Raw genomic sequence first — 20931 nt, forward strand, 5'->3', positions numbered from 1 at the left:
ATTCTATCCATTTTTAGTGCTTCCTAAAATGATATGCAAGTATCAGAACACTTGCTCTTAAACATGTAGGCATGCACACTGTAAACTAGAATTCAGTTCTTTGTAAAATTTTGGAAGCAAAAAATGCATACTCTTAAGTGTACCTACTATTAGTTACTGTTTTTTAATTTAAAACTTGTTTGAAAGGCAATGAGAGACATCAGTCTTCCATCCACTGGCTCATTCCCCAATTGATCACAATGTTCAGGGGTTGGCCAGGCCGTAGCCAGGAGCCCAGAACTTAATCCAGGTCTCGCTGGTAAGTGGCAGGAACCGCATTATTGAGCCATCATGTGCTACATCCTAGGGTCCACATTTGCAGGAAGTTGGACTGGACGTGGAGCCAGAACTCAAGAGGATGCAACCCATAGTGAAGAAAATGCAGAACGTTACCATCATCCCAGTGTCCTGCCCTTTTCCAGTAAACCTTCTTTATTTTGTTCACCATAGCTCAGCAGTGGCTGTCCCAGGACGTTTTATATCAGCAAAAGCATACACTGTTTACTCTTGTGGGTCAGCTTCTTTCAGTCAGCATATTTAAAAAATCTGTCCATGCTATCTCCTGTATTGGTTGTTGGTCCCTTTTTATTCCTGAGTACGTGTACGTGAATCCTGAGTCTAATACATGAATATACTGGAGTTTATTCTTTAACTGGCGGACATTTGGACTGTTCACAGAGTTTGGCTCAGACGAATGTGGTTGCAGTGAACATGCAGGCCGTTTTATGAAAATGTCTTCTCTTAGAGTAGAAGTGCGAGGTGATGAGATAGGAATATACTTCCTTTTAAAAGATTGCCAAGTCTTTCCGAAAGCAGTTATACCATTTTCTGAGCTTACCAGTGGCATGTAGAGTTGAGGTTGCTTTCAGGGGTGGAGATCATCCAGCCTGTGGACCACGTGTAAGGCTCACAGAATCATCTGGTCTGGCCCTGCCAAGGCAACTGCAGGCAGGCAGTAGAAATTCAACAAATCTAGAGCAGGCTGATTTTTAGATTGATAATTTTGTATGGCCTGTGAATGACATTGTAAGTATCCAAATGGCCCTTGGCAGAAAAAAGATTTCCCATTCCTGCATTATCATCAATATTAAAAAATTTTTAATGTCATATCATTAATATTAAGTGTTCTTTATTTCTGAAAATTTTCTTGGGTACACTTTTTTTGTATATGATGAAGTGGTCAAAAGGGAAAAAAACATAATAATAGTACAGTAGATATAGAGAAATGAGATTGCTTATTTAATTTTTTTTAACGATTTCAGCTTCTGGCAAAATACTGATTGAACCTTGGCTTTAATTTTGGTCATATTTCCTGGCATATATGGAGATATGAATTGAATATTTAATTATATTGTTAGTATTTAGAATTAATGTAGTTCTTTCAGTCCAAATAGGGAAGTAAAACAAGGGTAAGTGATTTAATGGGCCAAGTAAGCAGTTGGAGAAAAATATTAATTTTTCATATAGTTTACTGATAAAATAGTTTTAATGTCTACTTCATAAGTGAAGTAGACATTAAAATTGAAATTGAAATTACTAAATGAAATGTTTCCTTGTCACACTTGTCACTCTTTTTGATGTCTGTTTTCCTAATCTGTAATATAAAAATTAGTATTTAATATATCTAGAGAACATGGTTATTTAGTGAAATCTGATAATGGCTTTACAGTTTAAAAATCTTTTTTTTTCTGTAATTACTGAAATTCTAGTTCCAAGGGTAGTTTGGATTTTATAGTTATTTTTCTCATTTTATTAAAAAAAAATCTGTTCGAAATATATAGTTAAGGTAATTGTGCTTAAGAGAAATGGGCCATATGTTTGGAGGTACTTAATTTCAAATAAATTGAATCTTAATTCCACTGAAAAATTTCATGACTTTTTTGGGAAGACTAAACTGGTTTTGGGTATACAGTGAAATAGCTACTCATAGGTATACACCTATATAGATGGAGTTGGGGAGAAAGGAAGAGACAGACACTATTGTATTGATTTTTAAAGCAGCTCTTCTGGAGTTTGTTTTTCTGATTTCCAGCTTCTGTCAACTCAGTTTTAGGTGAGTATAGTGTCCTAGAAGGGAACAGATAGTCTACCTTTAGTATCCTAAAAGGTTATTTTCAGACATTAAGCAAGCTGTAGTTCATGCACATTTTTTTGTTTGTTTCTAGTGTAGTAGATTGAGAGCAGCTCAGTGAAGCTAAGCCATGAATTTATTCAAGTGTCAGTCCTGACTGAGGTGATAATGTGGAATGGTTTTTCCTTAAGTGAATAGGCATGAAATACATGTTTAAGGGAATGGCTACTTTATCTTACACAGGGTGTATCATATTCTTTCACATTGTTGGCTTATGTCACTTATTTTAAATGAACATGTATTTTCAAGGATTTTTGTATGTTTTGCTTACTTGAAACAATAACTAAATCACTTTATTCGTTTTAAAATGTTTTAGTTTTGCTTTTTGTCAAAAGTGCAAGTAGTTAAATAATTATATCTTTTAAGCATATCATATTTTTATATTTTTGAGAAACTACTGACTTGGTTTAAATCAGTGATTGTTTTAAAATCAGTGATGCCTTTACTTACTATTTAGTGAAAATGTATGTAAGCTAATTCCCATAAAGGATTAATACCTGAAAGAATAAATTCTACCTTGACTAAAAGTTAATTGTAGAAAACAAAAACTTGTCATTTATTTGAATTCTTAAAAAATGTATAAAATTTTTTTGTACTTTCTGATCAATTAGGTCTGCAAAGCTGTTTCCTAACTAAAAGTAATTTAATAAACTAGAAATATGGCTGTGTTTAACTTGATAGCTGTAGCAAAAATGAAATTAAGGCCAATTCCATATTAAAATTTCACAGATATGCCCAATATATTAGATATGTGAGATATATTATTAGAGTTGTGCATACATATCATCTTGTAATAATTTATATTCTGTATAGTATATATCATAGTGCTAAATAAATATGGTTTTAAGCTTTTTTTTTCTCAAAAAATATACAGTCTATTGCCAATAAGAAAGAATCCTGTTAATGTTAATGGAGGTTAGGAGATGTAAAGCAGGAAGAGCTGACTCATTTTCTACAGTCTGTCTGCCAGCTGAAAAGCAACAGCTTAAACTTTTTTCCTGGAGTGTATTTTGAGTGAATGATTATCTGCTACTGGGAGAGTGCCATATAACTTACTTAGCTTTCATCTTTCCACAGAGCTCTTTAGTAAGTATTCATAGTCAGTTTTTGGCAGCGTTAGAATCACTGAAGGCATTCTGGGATGTTATGGATGAAATTGATGAGAAGACCTGGGTACTTGAGCCAGAGAAACCTACACGGAGTGCAACAGCACGCAGAATTGCAATAGGTAAGCCAAAAGAGGACTAGTTGTTTCTTTGAGGTGTTTGATTTTATTTAGTATTACTCAGGGAAATGAACCTAAAGATGACAAATTCTTAGATGAAATTTCTTTGTGTGAAACTGGCTATTAAAAGTGATGTAAGATGTAAAATGATTCTATCACTATATATTTAAAAGTAAACATTTTTGGTGAAATGGGAAAATACGGAAGTGTTTCATCATGGAAGGTAGTGATCCAAGTGAAGTAACATTGAAAGACAATGTTAAATTAAGAGTTTTTTGGGCCGGCGCCGCGGCTCACTAGGCTAATCCTCCGCCTAGCGGCGCCGGCACACCGGGTTCTAGTCCCGGTAGGGGTGCCGGATTCTGTCCCGGTTGCCCCTCTTCCAGGCCAGCTCTCTGCTGTGGCCAGGGAGTGCAGTGGAGGATGGCCCAGGTGCTTGGGCCCTGCACCCCATGGGATACCAAGAAAAGCACCTGGCTCCTGGCTCCTGGCTCCTGCCATCGGATCAGCGCGGTGCACCGGCCGCAGCGCGCCGGCCGCGGCGGCCATTGGAGGGTGAACCAACGGCAAAGGAAGACCTTTCTCTCTGTCTCTCTCTCTCACTGTCCACTCTGCCTGTAAAAAAAAAAAAAAAAAAAAAAAAAATTAAGAGTTTTTTTTTTTTAAATTAATTTATTTAAAATAATGAAAGTGTTACAGAGAGAGGAGAGGCAGAGAGAGAGAGGTCTTCCATCCACTGGTTCACTCCCCAGATGATCTCAATGGCCGGAGCTGTGCCGATCCTAAGCCAGGAGCTAGGAGCTTCCTCCAGGTCTTCCTAGTGGGTGCAGGGGCCCAAGGACTTGGGCCATCTTCTACTGCTTTCCCAGGCCATAGCAGAGAGCTGGATTGGAAGTGGAGCAGCAGGGTCTTGAACTGGTGCCCATTTTGGATGCCGATACTGCAGGCAGTGGCTTTACCTGCTATCCCACAGTACTGGCCCCTAATTGAGCTTTTTAAAGGAAATCATTTGAGATACAGGGAGAGGTGACAGAAAAAGAGATTCTTCATCTGCTGGTTCATTCCCCAAGTGTCTGCAACACCCTGGGGACGAAAGCTGTGAGCTTTAAATCCAATCTAAGTGCCCTATGTGGATGGAATTGTTACTTGAATCAATTACCAATGCCTCCATGGGTCTGGATTAGCAGGAAAGTGGAATCTGGAACAGGAGTCAGACTCTCCAATATGGGATCTGGGCATGTCAACCCCTGAATGCCCACTCTACCTTTTAATTAGCTCCAAAATAATAGAGGTTATTCAAAAATGTGTGTAAATTCAAACAAACAAAAATCTTTGTGTTAGAAAAAATGATCTCTTCATGTGTGGATCTTAGATAAGATTGATATAAAAAGATCTGGGCATATTTTCTGACACAATTGTAGAGGAGGAAAAAATAATGTGAAGAGGACCATGTATTGAAGAAAAGCAGAATAAAAAGAATAAATCAGAATTGAGTATTTAAAAATATTTTCTTTTTGATAAATCTATGAAAGTTGTAAGATTTTATATACTAATAAGTATCTCTATGTTACCATATACTATTGACTCTAAAGTGATTAAATACATTTTTATTATGAGACAGCAAAGCCTGAGTTTAATGTTAGAGTGCAGCCTTTAAACAAATTGAACTCACATTAAATACCAAAGCAGTTTTTAAGGTAACCATTTATCTCTGCTCTTTTCCCCCCTATTCTAAATAGATATGTTGTTGAAAGGTATATATTGTGAAAGATATTTTGAAATTCTGAAGTGATTCATTTCCAAATTAGTGAGCAATTTTTATGTTTTCTATCCAGGCACAATAGATTATCTAGGGGGGGAATAGTGACATGTTATTATGAGAAGAAAAAGTCTAATTATGCAGCAGTTCTACAAATAGTATTGTTACTTTCCCAGTTTGAAAAAGTTTAATAGCATTTAATTTGGAATAATTAACCAAATTATGGTATATTTGTGAATAAGTAGATATTAAAAATGAAAAATATTTTCTTTGGAGAACTCTAGTAATTTTTTATCTTTATAGCTCCATTAAAATAATTATTGTTACCAGGTTATGATTAAGTATATTTTTTTACTTCTCATTGTTCAGCATAAACAACCTGGTTTTTATTCACTCTATTTATTTGTCTTTTTTTTTTTTCTGCCTTCAGGAATTGATCTTTCATCTGGGCCAAGTTTTGAATAAATTAATGCAAAGATTAGTTAATATAACTGTTGTTAAGTGAAAGTACTTTCTGGAGCCGTTAGTAGATGACATTGCTAAAGGCTAATAAGTAATTCGTGTTTATGGTAAAGAAAGCATTAACAAATGAGGGTATAAGATAACTTCTTGAATTTTTATTTTCACATTGAATGACTATACCAATTTTCTTTGGCCATTTTTGGGGCAAATTTATACCAATTTTATTTATATTGTTAACCTTTGAAAAAAGGTGTATTCCTTAGGGTATAGAACTTATTCTTATCAAAATGAGATCCAAATGGATTATATATTGTTAACCTTCACAAAATAACTGTAAAACCTCTCTATTATACTCTAATACAGTTAAAAAAGTTTTAGAAGACTGTTGCCAAATAGAAATGACTTTTTCTTATATTCTACAAACTATTTTATTTGTTGCCTTTTTAATTAAGTGAATAATTTCAATTTAATGTGAACTGGATTCTATGTTAATTCGCAAAGGGAAGCCTCACGTAGGGTGAAGGAATTCAGGAATTCAAATTTTTATAAATTTTCATAGGGCTTAAGCATGTTTGTTTTTAGTATTTTCTATTTTTACATTTGACTATAGTTCTTTGAAATGTAAACTTTTCCTTCTATGTCATGGAAAGTAATGTGGATCATTAATTCTGTGACTTGTGATTTTTTTTAAAGATTTATTTATTTATTTGAAAGAGTTAGAGAGAGAGAGAAGGAGAAGCAGAGAGAGAGAGAGAGACGATGTTTTCCATCTGCTGGTTCATTCTTCAATTGGCTGCAACCACCAAAGCTGCGCCAATCTGAAGCCAGGAGCCAAGCGCTTCCTCCAGGTCTCCCACGCGGGTTTAGGGTCCAAGGACTTAGGCCAACTTCTACTGCTTTCCTAGGCCATAGCAGAGAGCTGGATCGGAAGTGGAGCAGCTAGTATGGGATATGGGATGGTGGCACTGCAGGCGGCCTCTTTACCCCCATGCCACAGTGCCAGCCCCAGTGATTTTTTTTTAAAGATTTATTTTTTTATTTATTTGAAAAAAGAGTTTCAAAGAGAGACAGATCTTTCATCCTCTGGTTCACTCTCCAGATGGCCAAAACGGCTGGAGCTGAGCCTATCCAAAGCCAGGAGTCAGGTGCTTTCTCTGGCCTTCTCACGTGAGTGCAGAGACCCAAGTACTTGGGCATCCTCTGCTACTTTCCCAGGAGCATTCGCAGGGAGCTGGATTAGAAGTGGAGCGACAGGATTTGAACCAGCACCCATATGAGATGCCAGCACTGGCCCCAACTTTTGATATTTTTGACATTAGGCCTTATATCACTTCATAAAAATTTTATTTAAACCGGAATAGGATGGAATTAACCAGAATCCCAATGTAAATTATACTAATTTATGATTCTCCTTGTTTTTTTTTTTTTAAGATCTGAGTATCATTAATGATAATCTTAATTTCAAAAATTACTTCTTTAGATTTAAACTATGTCTTTCTCTATAAAATTACCTATAAAACATTTGGTTAATTAATCTTTTCTTCAGTATACAATAAAAAAGGTGGCCAGACTGACCATTCTTTATTTTTTGTTGGCTTGTTTGATTAGCTGTTCTGCCTCTGAAACTTTTCATCTTTTCATTCTAGGGAATAATGTTTCCATAAATATAGAGGTAGACCCCAAACATCCTACTATGCTTCCTGAATGCTGCTTTCTTGGTGCTGACCATGGTATGGATCTCAGATTTAAATATTTTTAATAGACTCATAAAATCCTGAACTAGCACTGTTAAAATACTCTAAAACTTAATGTTAACCATAATTTTTTAAAATGAAAATGCCTTAACACTCTGTACATTTGTTTAACATACTATATATGATTGGGATTTTCTAATCAGATAAGAAACAAATTCTGTGCCAAATGCGGTTTCACAAAATGTGGGCACCACATCCTAAATTAAACTTATTGTTTATTTTCTATTTGAAGTGGTAAAGCCCCTAGGAATTAAGTTGAGCAGGAACATACATTTGTGGTAGGTATTTTTGCAATATTTATTTTTTTACCTTGCTATGATTTTTCAAACTTGATAGCAGAAACATGTATTTTTTTTTTTTTTTCTGCCTTCAGGGATCCAGAAAACAGTCTGTTACAAAATTTGAAAGATGTTTTAGAAATTGACTTTCCAGCTCGTGCTACCCTGGAAAAATCTGTAAGTTTTATCAGTGTTTTGATATCCAGTGTTACATTAAGTTTATTTAAGTGCTTCTCCCAAAAAAAGTGAGACTGAAAAGGTATGGAATTGAAGGAATGTTTATAACAATTTCTGAACTGCAAGTAATGGTGGCATCAATGAACTTGTCAACCTTTGGAGCTTCCAGGTGTATTCTCTTCATGGTCTCCAGAGGAAAGGTTCAAAGTAGCTAATGATATGTTTGGATTTTCCATAGTATCTGCTTATGGAGGGCTGAAATACAGTTCTAATTATCCTGATAAAAGTATTTGTGAAAAATGGCAATACAGTTTCTCACAATTGAATGTACATGATTACTGCAAAGATGATAAGTCTTTGAGTTGACTTTTGACAAGGTTGCTAAGGTTGTAGATTACTAAATACTGTCAGTGTTCTTTTTTTTTTGCTGTAGTTCCAGAATTTTGAAGTTTAGTAATCACTGGCTAATGTCAAATCCTATCTTTACATACTGCTGGGACATCATGTTGATGTATTACATAGCAAAACTGCAGCAGCCCATTCATGTCAGCCAAGAAAATAATGCTTTTTAGTGATCTGGAAAACACTAGTTTTGTTAGGTATTAAATAGTGAAGTGATGTGATTATATTTCTGTAATGTGTCAATTTTGGTACCTTTATGAAAATTTATTTCCTTTTGAAGGATTTTACTATGGATTGTGGGATTTGTTATAGCTATCAACTTGGTGGTGTCATTCCTGATCAAGTGTGTGACAATCCCCAGTGTGGACAACCTTTTCATCAAATATGTTTGTATGAGGTAAAAGTAAAATAAAAATAACACCAGCAATACTTTTTTCAGCTAACACAACAGAGGAAGTATATGCATTTAAAAGTCTAAAATTCATTCAGCTAATAATGATCCCCTTTTTTGTCATTAACTCCTTTTACCAGTTTATTCTAGATGGTCTTTGCTTCATTGCTTCTTTGTAGTTATCAGTAATGAATGAAAAAAATGTCCTGAAGTATGCAGGAAGGATGGAAAAATCTCTCCAGAACCCATTCATGGACTAGTTTATTGACATATAACAAATTAAGTCTTGTTATCACCATGCAAACTCTAGTCTCATCTACACAAAGATGATGGCAGCAATAAAGTAAAGAGAAACTAGCACTTACTAGTACATATTACTTTTCAAAATAGAATAAATTAATTCTACTTTTGAGAAGAGTGCTTGGTTTTTGTCATCTAAATATCTCATAGCACACTCATTGCAATTTTCTTTTAAGATTTTATTTATTTATTTGAGAGGTAGAGTTACAGGCAGTTGAGAGGGAGAGACGGAGAGAGAGGTCTTCCATCCGTTGGTTCACTCCCCAGATGGCTGCAATGGCCAGAGCTGCGCCGATCCGAAGCCAGGAGCCAGGTGCCTCTTCCTGGTCTCCCACGTGGCTGCAGGGGCCCAAAGACCTGGGCCATCTTCTGCCGCTTTCGCAGGCCGCAGCAGAGAGCTAGATTGGAAGAGGAGCAGCTGGGACTAGAACCGGTGCCCATATGGGATGCCAGCACCACAGGCGGAAGATTAACCTACTGTGCCGGCCCCAGCAATGTTGTTTTATTACTAGAAGTGAAGTATGCTTTCATCCCTATCATGTCATTTGCTGGTTTAGCATTCATCATGGGGCACAGTTGCTACAGGGTACTTCAAAAAGGTCATAGACAAGTAGAATAAAGATAGGTGTATTTTGTGGCAAAAAGATGCTGAAATCAATGCATAATTTTTTAAAAAGATTTTATTTATTTATCTGAAAGAGTTACACAGAGAGAGGAGATGGAGAGAGAAGTCTTCCATCCGCTGGTTCACTCCCCAGTTGGCCCAACGGTTGGACTGATCTGGAGCCAGGAGCCTTCTCTGGGTCTCCCACATGGGCGCAGGGGCCCAAGGATTTGGGCCATCTTGAACTGCTTTCCCAGGCCATAGCAGAGAGCTGGATTGGAAGTGGAGCAGCCAGGACTCAAACTGGCATCCTAATGGGATGCCAGCTTTGCAGGCAGGGGCTTTACCTGTTGTGTCACAACACTGGCCCCAAACGCATAATTTTCATGATGCACATTTTCTCTTCTTTTCTTTTTTTTGACAGAGTTAGAGAGACAGAGAGAAAGGTCTTCCTTTCATTGGTTCATTCGCCTAATGGCCGCCACGGCTGGTGCTGTGCCAATCCGAAAGCCAGGAGCCAGGTGTCTCTTCCCGGCCTCCCATGTGGGTGCAGGGACCTCCACTGCCCTCCAGGGCCCCAGCAGAGCTGGACTGGAAGAGGAGCAACCGGGACTAGTACCTGGAGCCCCAACCGGGACTAGAACCCGGGGTGCCGGTGCCACAGATGGAGGATTAGCCTAGTGAGGCACGGTGCCGGCCCCATGATGCACATTTTCCACAAAACTTTTGAAATGCCCAAAATTAACTGTACATCTATATACAAAACACACACCTTGTAGTTGTATAGTGCTTTACTTTTGTGCTTGGAGGTAGTAACCAGTGGTTTTTTAAGATTTTGAGAGGCAGAAGTACAATGGGAGGGAGAGGTTTCCCATCCGCCAGTTTACTCTCCAAATGGCCACAATGGCTAGAGTTGAGCCAATCCAAAGCCAGCAACCAGGAGCTTCTTCCGGGTCTTCCATGTGGGTGTAGGGGCCCAGGCACTTGAGCCATCTTGTACTGCTTTCCCTGGCACATTAGCAAGGAAGTAGATTGGAAGTGGAGTAGCCAGAATTTGAATTCGTGCCCATATGGGAGGCCAGCAGTGCAGGCCAGGGCTTTAACCTGCTATGCCGGCCCTACCAGTGCCATCTTGTACTTTACCAATGGAGAACTCAAGATGTCAGCTTACCTTATATAAAAATCATAAAATACCAGTTGTAATTACAGATATACTCTAAGGGAACATGTATGTGTTTCTCTAAAAATTAAGTGAATGTTATTAGACTGCCTCATCCTTGTAATCAGTGGATTGAAAATTATCACTAGCAGTGGGTTAGGACCATAATTACGACTTAAATTTTTAAGATTTTAAGGCATCTTTTATATCAGGGGTTCTTAATTTGTGACCAGTGGAGTTGGGGAAGGTTTGCGAACCCCAGGACCTAGAATGCATTATTTTTATGTCATTTTAGGGTAGAAAATTCTTAAAGGTTATAAACCTGTGGTTTAGCACTCAAATTTCATGTTCCCCGTGTTATTCAGCATATTAATAACCTAGTATTGACTCAGGAAATATAATCCTTTCCACTGAAAAACAGTTAAGATGGTAGGTTTTCTGGAATAAATTGTGTATCAAAAAGAGGGAATAATATCTGGGTTGTATGTAATTTGTGGCTATCCTACATGGTTCCTTTTCTTTTTAAATCTGCAGTGGTTAAGAGGCCTACTCACCAGTAGACAGAGTTGTAACATCATGTTTGGTGAATGCCCATATTGTAGTAAGGTAAGCAAATTGTTAATCACATTTCAAACACTGTGCTTAGCTTTTAGTAATGTGTTTTATAAGGTACGTATGAAGGCACCTTGTGAAATATTGGAAGACAAGTTCATTTCAGTGCAAATATTCTGAAATCTGTTTTAGTATGAATTTTCCATGAATTTCCCCACAGGTGTATACATTTCAGGTTTCTTGGTATGAAAATTCCAATTTCTGTGAAATATCAATTTATCTAAAACTTTTTGAAATATATTGATAAGAAATTTGCAGATTTTCTTTTTTATCACAATTTTTTTTTAAGATTTATTTATCTGAAAGAGTTACACAGAGAGAGGAAGCTCTTCCATTTGTTGGTTCACTCCCCAATTGGCTGCAACGGTCCGAGCCACGCCTATCCAGAGCCAGGAACTTCTTCCGGGTCTCCCACATGGGTGCAGGGGCCATCTTGAACTGCTTTCCCAGGCCATAGCAGAGAGCTGGATGGGAAGTGGAGCAGCTGGGTCTCAAACTGGCACCCATGTGGGATGCTGGCCCCAAAATTAGACTTCTTAGATCATTTGAAACTTATACCATACCATGACCTCATTTGTAGTATAAAGTAACTTTGTAGTCACAAACATTGTTTAAATTTTTTCTCTTTTAATTTTTTATAAAGCCAATTACCTTGAAAATGTCTGGGAAGAAACCCTGAAATAAGAATGTGACGTTTTGTGAAGAGCCAGACACTAAAATTACCAAAAAAATTTTATTTAACATCTTCAGAGAAAGTATAAAGCAAGACATACTAACACCAAAAGGACAAGTATTGTGAAGCCATAATAATACACATCTGCCTTTGCCTCTTCACTAAGAGTCAACTGAAAAATTGTGGGCCAAAGACCAGTCGAACTTTCTGTATTTGTGACTTCCATACCAACTGTCGAAGGGTATGTATCCCACGCTGGAGATCTTGACTTGCTAAATTTATCTGGACTGGTAAAATCTTGATGGGATTCATAGAATGAATGTGGGAATTGTAGGTAGCTAGATTTTTGTGGGAAACTGTTTATTTCATGCAAAAGTTCCTGAGATTCATATTTTTGTCTTCTCCTTATGCTTTCCTACGGGGAAAAAATACATAATTTGTTAGATGGCACAAAATATTTAAATAAATCTATGAGAATGCTAATAACTTATTGGACAACGCGATTAAGTTTTAGGGTATTATATTTCCACAGAAGTGATTTTCAGGTAATGACTCTGGGTTTTAAGTTTCTAAACGGAAACACATAAATTATGAAAACAATTAAAAAAAACTGAAGATGTAACATGTGAAAACTTCTGATCATGAATGCTTTTGCATGTCAAGACAAGTTGTTTAGGCTGTACAGTTTCTTGGAAAACTCCAGCAGACAGCAATAGAGAACAAGTAAACTAGTCACTTGCATTCAGGTGTCTGGAGCTGCTTCCATGTTTTTACATTGCTGTTGACCTGGGCCCCAGGAAGCAGTTTCCTGCTCACATTTAACTAGCAGAACTTTGTATTAGTATCAGGTAACTTAGAAGAGGAGAATTTATAAAACAAAAGAAAATGTAAGTTACCTTCACCCAGAAACATCTAATCCTATATACCATCATTCTTCAGAATAGTTATTGCCTTAACTTCTAAACTGTTATCCTTCAAACAGCCTTTCTCCCTCTCCTTGCAAAAAAGATCACTTTCAAAATGCAGAATTCTAGATCATCCTACATAGGATATATAAAACACAAGAGAAGTATTTTGAAAGTGTTTTAGCTTTTCTATTAAAAAGAAATTACCTGAGAGAGAGATAAATAGTAAAGGAATCAAGTTGAGAGCTAACAGAAGCATCCTAATGCATGCCAGCTTTATTAACTAATGGCACAATTCCAGGGAGACCCAGAAAGAATTCTCCCCCAAACGCCAGCAAATCGTTTTCCTAAAGGCCTAGAGACAGCAGTAAGTAAACTGTAGCAGCACTCACATATAACTTACATTGAGACATGGGATATGCCTCTACTTGGGTAAAAGTAAAGCTCACAGTATGAAAATTGCAAGAATGAGCTACAATAATCTATATACCGAATCTTTACATCAAATGGAAGATCTCTTAAAATAAGTAAAACAAAAACTATTTCCATCTGCTGGTTCACTCCCCAGAACAGTCAGCGCTGAGCCAGGAGCTTCATCCAGGTCTCCCCCCTGGAAGCACTTGGGTTGTCTTCTGCTGCTTTTCCAGGTGAAGGGGAAGTGGAGCAGCTGGGACCTGAAGTGACTCTCATAGGGGATTCCAGTATTGCGGGCAGCATCTTTACCATCTTTTTACCACAAAGCTGGCCTCCAGGAAAGACAGTTTATAACAGAAGTCCACAGAACTCACTGGGCCATACCCTATTTTCTGAATAAGGTTTTAATGGAGCACAGTCACATTCATGTGTTTATATATTGTTTATGGCTGCTTTTGAATTCCAGAAGCAGAGTTGAATAGTTTTGGCAAAAACTATATTGACCCTAAGATTAAATAATTTTTATCTGGACCTTTATGATAGCAGATGAAACATCAGAAAGCATAAATACCATTTTTAGACCTTGATAATCTACAGATCATATCAAGAAGGTCTGCTATGAGACACATCTGTTCTGATCTGAGCATTTCAGGTGATGCCAGTACACTTGGCTTGCACACCATATACTGAGTAGCAATGGCTTAAAGCAAAGCAATCATCTTTTCTGCTAGCACACTGGTTTTCAACCTGGGGTAATTTTGTTCTACCTAAGAGGAGGTCCTGTTGCTCAACATCCTGTAACACATAACCCAAAATGCCAGTGGTGCTACTGTCAAGCAACTGCAGCAGAGCTGTTTTTAACTCTGCATGTACACTGGAATCAAATGGGAAGCTATGAAAAATATCAGGGCCACTTCCACTTTGGGCAGTGAGTAATGGGCATCAGACTTCACTACCAGGTTACAAATAAAATAACACAGCACTTAAAACAAGGCTGTGATACTTGAGAAAAGGAAAGTAACTAAGATATGCCACAATTTGAGATTATATTTACTATAGAGAGAAGACTAAAAAAGCTTCACAGAAATCATGCCATCAATAAACTCTCAGAGCAAAACTCTAAGCTCTTCACAGGGATACAGTAAAATCTGTAGCTTAAGGATCATAACAGCATTTCCACTGAGATCTGGTACCAGACAGGGATGCCCACTCTGACCACTGCTATTCAATATAGTTCTGGAAGTTCTAGCCAGAGCTATTAGGCAAGAAAAAGAAATTAAAGGGATACAAATTGGGAAGGAAGAACTCAAACTATCCCTCTTTGCAGATGATATGATTCTTTATTTAGGGGACCCAAAGAACTCTACTGAGACACTATTGGAACTCATAGAAGATTTTGGCAAAGTAGCAGGATATAAAATCAGTGCACAAAAATCAACAGCCTTTGTATACACAGACAATGCCATGGCTGCGGAAGAACTTCTAAGATCAATCCCATTCACAATAGCTACAAAAGCAATCAAATACCTTGGAATAAACTTAACCAAGGACGTTAAAGATCTCTACGATGAAAATTACAAAACCTTAAAGAAATAGAAGAGGATACCAAGAAATGGAAAAATCTTCCATGCTCATGGATTGGAAGAATCAATATCATCAAAATGTCCATTCTCCCAAAAGCAATTTACAGATTAAATGCAATACCAATCAAGATACCAAAGACATTCTTCGCAGATCTGGAAGAAACGATACTGAAATTCATATGGAGACACAGGAGACCTCAAATAGCTAAAGCAATCTTGTACAACAAAAACAAAACCGGAGGCATCACAATACCAGATTTCAGGACATACTACAGGGCAGTTGTTATCAAAACAGCATGGTACTGGTACAGAAACAGATGGATAGACCAATGGAACAGAATAGAAACACCAAAAATGAATCCAAACATCTACAGCCAACCTATATTTGACCAAGGATCCAAAACCAATCCCTGGAGTAAGGAAAGTCTATTTAATAAAAGGTGCTGGGAAAATCGGATTTCCACATGCAGAAGCAGGAAGCAAGATCCTTACTTATCACCTTACACAAAAATTCACTCAACATGGATTAAAGACTTAAATCTACGATACGGCACCATCAAATTATTAGAGAACATTAGAGAAACCCTGCAAGATATAGGTACCAGCAAAGACTTCTTGGAAAAGGCCCCGGAAGCACAGGCAGTCAAAGCCAAAATTAACATTTGGGATTGCATCAAATTGAGAAGTTTCTGTACTTCAAAAGAAACAGGAAAGTGAAGAGGCAACTGATAAAGGGTTAATAACCAGAATCTATGAAGAGATCAAGAAACTCCACAACATCAAAACAAACAACCCACTTAAGAGATGGGCCAAGGACCTCAATAGACATGTTTCAAAAGAGGAAATCCAAATGGCCAACAGACACATGAAAAAATGCTCAGGATCACTAGCAAACAGGGAAATGCAAATCAAAACCACAAATGAGGTTTCACCTAACCCTGGTTAGAATGGCTCACATTCAGAAATCTACCAACAACAGATGCTGGAGAGGATGTGGGGGAAAAGGGACACTAACCCACTGTTGGTGGGAATGCAAACTGGTAAAGCCACTATGGAAGTCAGTCCGGAGATTCCTCAGAAACCTGAATATAACCCTACCACAAGACCCAGCCATCCCACTCCTTGGAACTTACCCAAAGAAAATTAAACTGGCAAACAAAAAAGCTGTCTGCACATTAATGTTTATTGCAGCTCAATTCACAATAGCTAAGACCTGGAATCAACCTAAATGCCCATCAACAGTAGACTGGATAAAGAAATTATGGGACATGTACTCTATAGAATACTATACAGCAATCAAAAACAATGAAATCCAGTCATTTACATCATGCTGAATGAAATAAGCCAGTCCCAAAGGGACAAATATCATGTTCTCCCTGATCGGTGACAACTAACCAAGCACCAAAAAGGAAACCTGTTGAAGTGAAATGGACACTATGAGAAACAGTGACTTGATCAGCCCTTGTCCAGACTGTTGATGTACAATTTAATACTTTATTCATTTTAGTATTTTTTTTTGTTCTAGTTAATACTATTGGTTGAATTCTGTAATTAACATACAATTATTCTTAGGTGTTGAAACTTATATTTAAGAGTGGGAATAAGAGAGGGAGGAGATGCACAATTTGGGACATGCTCAATCAGACTTGCCCCAAATGGTGGAGTTAGAAATGTGCCAGGAGATTCCAATTCAATCCCATCAAGGTGGCATGTACCAATCCATCTCACTAGTCCAAGTGATCAATTTCTGTTCACAGTTGATCACACTGATAGGTCTAAGGGTCAAAGGGATCACACAAACAAGACTAGTGTCTGCTAATACTAACTGATAGAATCAAAAAGGAAGAGAACGATCCAACAGGGGAAGCGGGATACACAGCAGACTCATAGAATGGCAGATGTCCTAAATAGCACTCTGGCCTCAGAATCAGCCCTTAAGGCATTCGGATCTGGCTGAAGAGCCCATGGGAGTATTTTAGGCATGGAAAGCCAAGACACTGTGGCAAAAAGAAAAAAAAAAGTGACCTAAATGAAAGATCTCTGTGAGTGAGATCCCAGTGGAAAGAACAGGGCCTCAAAGAAGGAGGTACCTTTCTCTGAAGGGAGGAGAGAACTTCCACTTTGACTATGGCCTTGTCGGAATAACATCGAAGTCAGTAAATTCAAAAGGCCTCCATAGCCTTGGCAGCTCATGACAAGAGCCTAGGGTGATTACTGAGGCCATAAACAAGAGTGTCAATTGGTAAATCAACAACAGGAGTCACTGTGCACTTACTTACTCCTCATGTGGGATATGTCCTTAATGTGTTGTCCAACGTGAAGTAATGTTATAACTAGTACTGAAACAGTATTTTACACTTTATGTTCTGTGTGGGTGCAAACTGATGAAATCTTAATATATACTAAATTGATCTGTATATAAAGATAATTGAAAATGAATCTTGATGTGAATGGAATGGGGGAGGGGTGGGGGTGGAAGCCATTGTAATCCATAAACTGTACTTTGGAAATTTTTTTAACTTTTATTTAGTAAATATAAAGGTAACATCCATACCTTTCACACAGCAGAATGTTACTATGCCAGATGAAAGAATGTGCCAAGTCACCAGAAGAAAACAATAGCACTTGGAGAGGTGCCAGATGGTTGACTTATATATTCAAATACATGAAGAAAAAGTTAAGCATAATTAATAAGGAAATAGAGAAAGGAAAAATGGAATGCATTTATGGAACTGAAAAATAAAGTGTGTAAAGTGAAAGATCCTTGGGGCTGGTGCTGTGGTGTAGTACGCCAAGCCTCCACTTGCGGCACTGTAATCCCATATGGGTACTGCTTCATGTTACAACTGCTCCTCTTCTGACTCAGCTCTCTGTTAATGTTCCCGTGAAAGCAGCAGCAGATGGCCCAAGTGGGAGACTGGAAAGAAGCTCCTGGCTCCTCCTGGCTTTGGATCAGCTCAGCTCCGGCCATCTGGGGAGTGAACCAATGAATAGGAGACCTTTCTCTGTATCTTTCCCTCTGTATCTCTAACTGTAACACCTCTCAGATCAAAGCTTGCCAAAAAATCATAAAATTCCATTGGCTAGGGTTAACACTACAGTCAAAAGAAGAAAAAGAAGGCACAACTAAAATACAGCAAGAGAAAAAGACTGACTTTTAAAAGTAAACAGTGCCATGGGGCCGGCACTGTGGCACAGCAGGTTAATGCCCTGGCCTGAAGCGCTGGCATCCCATTGGGCACCAGTTTGAGACCTGGCTGCTCCACTTCCAATCCAGCTCTCTGCTACGGCCTGGGAAAGTAGTTCAAGATGGCCCAAGTCCTCAGGCCCCTGCACCCACGTGGGAGACCCCAAAGAAGCTCCTGGCTTCAGACGGGTGCAGCTCCAGCCGTTGCAGTCAGTTGGGGAGTGTACCATCGGATGGAAAATCTCCCTCTCTCTACGTCTCCACTCTGCGTAACTCTTTCAAATAAATAAATAAAAAGTAAATAGTGCCTATGAAATGGTAAAGCATTCTAACCTATAAGGTACTTCAAAAAGTTTGTGGAAAATGGAATGAAAATTTAAGTTTACTTATTTTTTAAAGATTTATTTTTTTTGAAAGAGTTTAGAGAGAGCTTCCATCTGCTGGTTCACTCCCCAGGTGGCTACAACAGCTAGTGCTGGGCCAGGCCTAAGCCTACAGCTTCATTTCAGTCTCCCATGTTGGTGGCAAGGGCCCAAACACTTGTGCCATCTTCCAGTGCTTTTCCCAGGCCATCAGCGGGGAGCTGGATCAGCAACCATATGTGATGCTGGCATTACAGGGGGTGGCTTAACCTGCTACTCCATAATGCTGTCCTGGTAAGTTTATTTTGGTGCAAAAATTTTTGAAATGCATATGGAGCCATCTTCATTAAAAATGCATAAAAATTAGTCATGCATTTTAAAAAATATTTTTGCACCAAAATAAATATAATTCTATTTTCTGTGAACTTCTGGTGTCTCCTCATATTAGGAACTGAGGAGAAATAGAAGAGATTAAGGCATGAAGCAAATTGATGAAACCATGGCTGGATTTTTTTCCAATTTCATGACAAATATCAACCCATAAAAGAAGCTCAAAGAACCCCAAGTATAACAATAAGTATAATAAATATAAAAGATGATCATCCCTAGAAATCCAAAGTCAAAAAGCAAAACTTATAAGCAGCCTGAGGGACCACTGTTATAGTGCAGCAAGTTAAGCAGCTATCCCGGCACCCAATATCATAGTGTAGGTTCATGTCCCAGCTGTTCTGTTTCTGATCCAGCTTCCTGCTAATGTGCCTGCAAAGGCAACAGAAGATGGTTCAAGTGCTTGGGCTCCTGCCACCCATGTGGGAGACCAGGCTGTAATTCTTCCTAGTTTCAGCTTGCCCTACACCAGGCTGCAGTGGCCATTTGGGGAGTGAGCCAGTGAATGGATGATACCTCTCTCTCCCTCTGTTGCTCTGCCTTTCAAATAAATTAATAAAAAAAAAAAAAGCCATTAAGAGAAGATGCATTATATATAGAACTTCTTAATCAGAAAAATTAGACATCTAAGAAAGCAGAGAAACATCTTTAAAATTCTGAAAGAAAAAATTCTACACCCAAAGAACCTTCACAATGGAAAGTGAGGGCTCTTAGATGGAGTCAAGAGACAGAAAGTGCATTCCACATTATTCTTCCTGCTAATTACAGTGAAAGAGTTTGGACAAAAAGCAACTATTGAAGCACTGAAAATTACAGAAAAGGCGGCAAAGGGCATTAGGGCACAAAGAATGACCTAGCTATGAATCCCCGCTCACTTTTCGTTTTTGGTTTCTCCAGTGTATTCCAGCATAGTCATAAAGCAGCCATCTGGAAACAACAATATGCAGAGACAAACAAAATTGCAAGAAAAGCCTGCTCTAAGCAGTGGACCTGGGGAAAGTCATGTGTGCAGGGCAGAACCCTATTAACTATAACTGCTCTATTCTAGGTAAATGTCATTAAAGAAGCTGTAGCTTTCTAGGTTCCCACCATGGGCCATGGAACCTACGTGTGTGTGTGTGTGTGTGTGAGAGAGAGAGAGAGAGAGAGAGAGAAAGAGTTGGTGGAGGCAGGTGGGGAAGAGGGGAAGAGGAAGGGGGAAGCCCTGAGAGAGAGAGAGTTGGTGGAGGCAGGTGGGGAGGAGGGGAAGAAGAAGGGGGAAGCCCTGTGCACAGTTGTCATCCTGCACTAGTAAGGAAGTGTACCTCATATCCTGGATTATAAAACAAGCCTTCACAAATCAAAGTTTTACAAAGTATGTTCTAAGACTGCAAGACTTGCATAATTAAACTAAAAAGAGTAGTAAAAACCTTGAAACAACCACAAATTAAATACTACACATAATTAAGATATTAAATAAGACTTCAGGAATAGTACAAAATATTTTGAAATGAATAAAAGTACAATATATTAACATTTACAGGACATTTATAGCCTTGAATGCGTAGGAAAAAAAAGTGTTCAAATCAATATCCTAAGCTTCTGCCTTAACTAGAAAAAAGAAAAATAAACCAAAATCAAATGGAAAGAAAGAAAACACAATAGGAAAATCTCTGAGCAGTTGAAAATTTTAAAGATACACTACTGAATGGGTCAAGAGACCTCTGGGAAATAACTAAACAAATTAGAAAAGAAGAAAAGTTTCAATTTAATTTACACCTGAAAAAACTAGAAGAAATAAGTACATGGGGTAATGGACTTAATAGCATGACCTAATCATGGCAGTGTGAACAGATTAAAATATCACATTGTACTGCAAAAATATACTGTCCACTAAAAATTAAAAGAAGGCCAAGGAAAGATGCAAATAAAAATGACAGCACATACCAGTAAAATTGACAACAGAAAAATATAGGAGAACCAAACAAAAGTTGGTTCTGGGAAAAGATGAGGGAAATTGATAAACCTCTAGCAAGCCTGCCAAAGAAGAGAGAAAACACAAACTGGTGACATGCGGGAAGAAATGACTATCGCTACAGACCCAGAGACATCTATAGAATCTAAGGGAATGCTATGAATCAGCAAAAA

General features: G+C 38.0%; 2 protein-coding genes across 24 annotated transcripts in view; one reads left to right on the forward strand and one right to left on the reverse strand.

The window, feature by feature from the left end:
* Nucleotides 1–20931, forward strand: part of FANCL (FA complementation group L) — an 83952-nt gene that overhangs the window by 60257 nt on the left and 2764 nt on the right. For 9 of the 12 annotated variants that reach the window (XM_051838710.2, XM_051838724.2, XM_051838725.2 and 6 more), the window contains 6 exons: nucleotides 3248–3398; nucleotides 7263–7346; nucleotides 7603–7648; nucleotides 7744–7825; nucleotides 8508–8624; nucleotides 11216–11287. In XM_051838710.2, coding sequence (XP_051694670.1) covers nucleotides 3248–3398; nucleotides 7263–7346; nucleotides 7603–7648; nucleotides 7744–7825; nucleotides 8508–8624; nucleotides 11216–11287 — 552 coding nt within the window. Of the gene's footprint in view, nucleotides 1–3247; nucleotides 3399–7262; nucleotides 7347–7602; nucleotides 7649–7743; nucleotides 7826–8507; nucleotides 8625–11215; nucleotides 11288–11936; nucleotides 12450–20931 lie in introns of those variants that run through there. The other 3 variants (XM_051838729.2, XM_002709856.5, XM_070069703.1) reach the window with 1 other exon arrangement.
* VRK2 (VRK serine/threonine kinase 2) overlaps nucleotides 12013–20931 on the reverse strand; it is a 119826-nt gene continuing 110907 nt past the window's right edge. For all 12 annotated transcript variants that reach the window (XM_008254375.4, XM_070069699.1, XM_008254373.4 and 9 more), the window contains one exon: nucleotides 12013–12381. In XM_008254375.4, coding sequence (XP_008252597.1) covers nucleotides 12040–12381 — 342 coding nt within the window. In that variant the 3' untranslated portion in view covers nucleotides 12013–12039. The remainder of the gene's footprint in view (nucleotides 12382–20931) is intronic.

Source organism: Oryctolagus cuniculus, chromosome 2 (genome assembly GCF_964237555.1).
Source record: "Oryctolagus cuniculus chromosome 2, mOryCun1.1, whole genome shotgun sequence".
NCBI lineage: Eukaryota > Metazoa > Chordata > Mammalia > Lagomorpha > Leporidae > Oryctolagus > Oryctolagus cuniculus.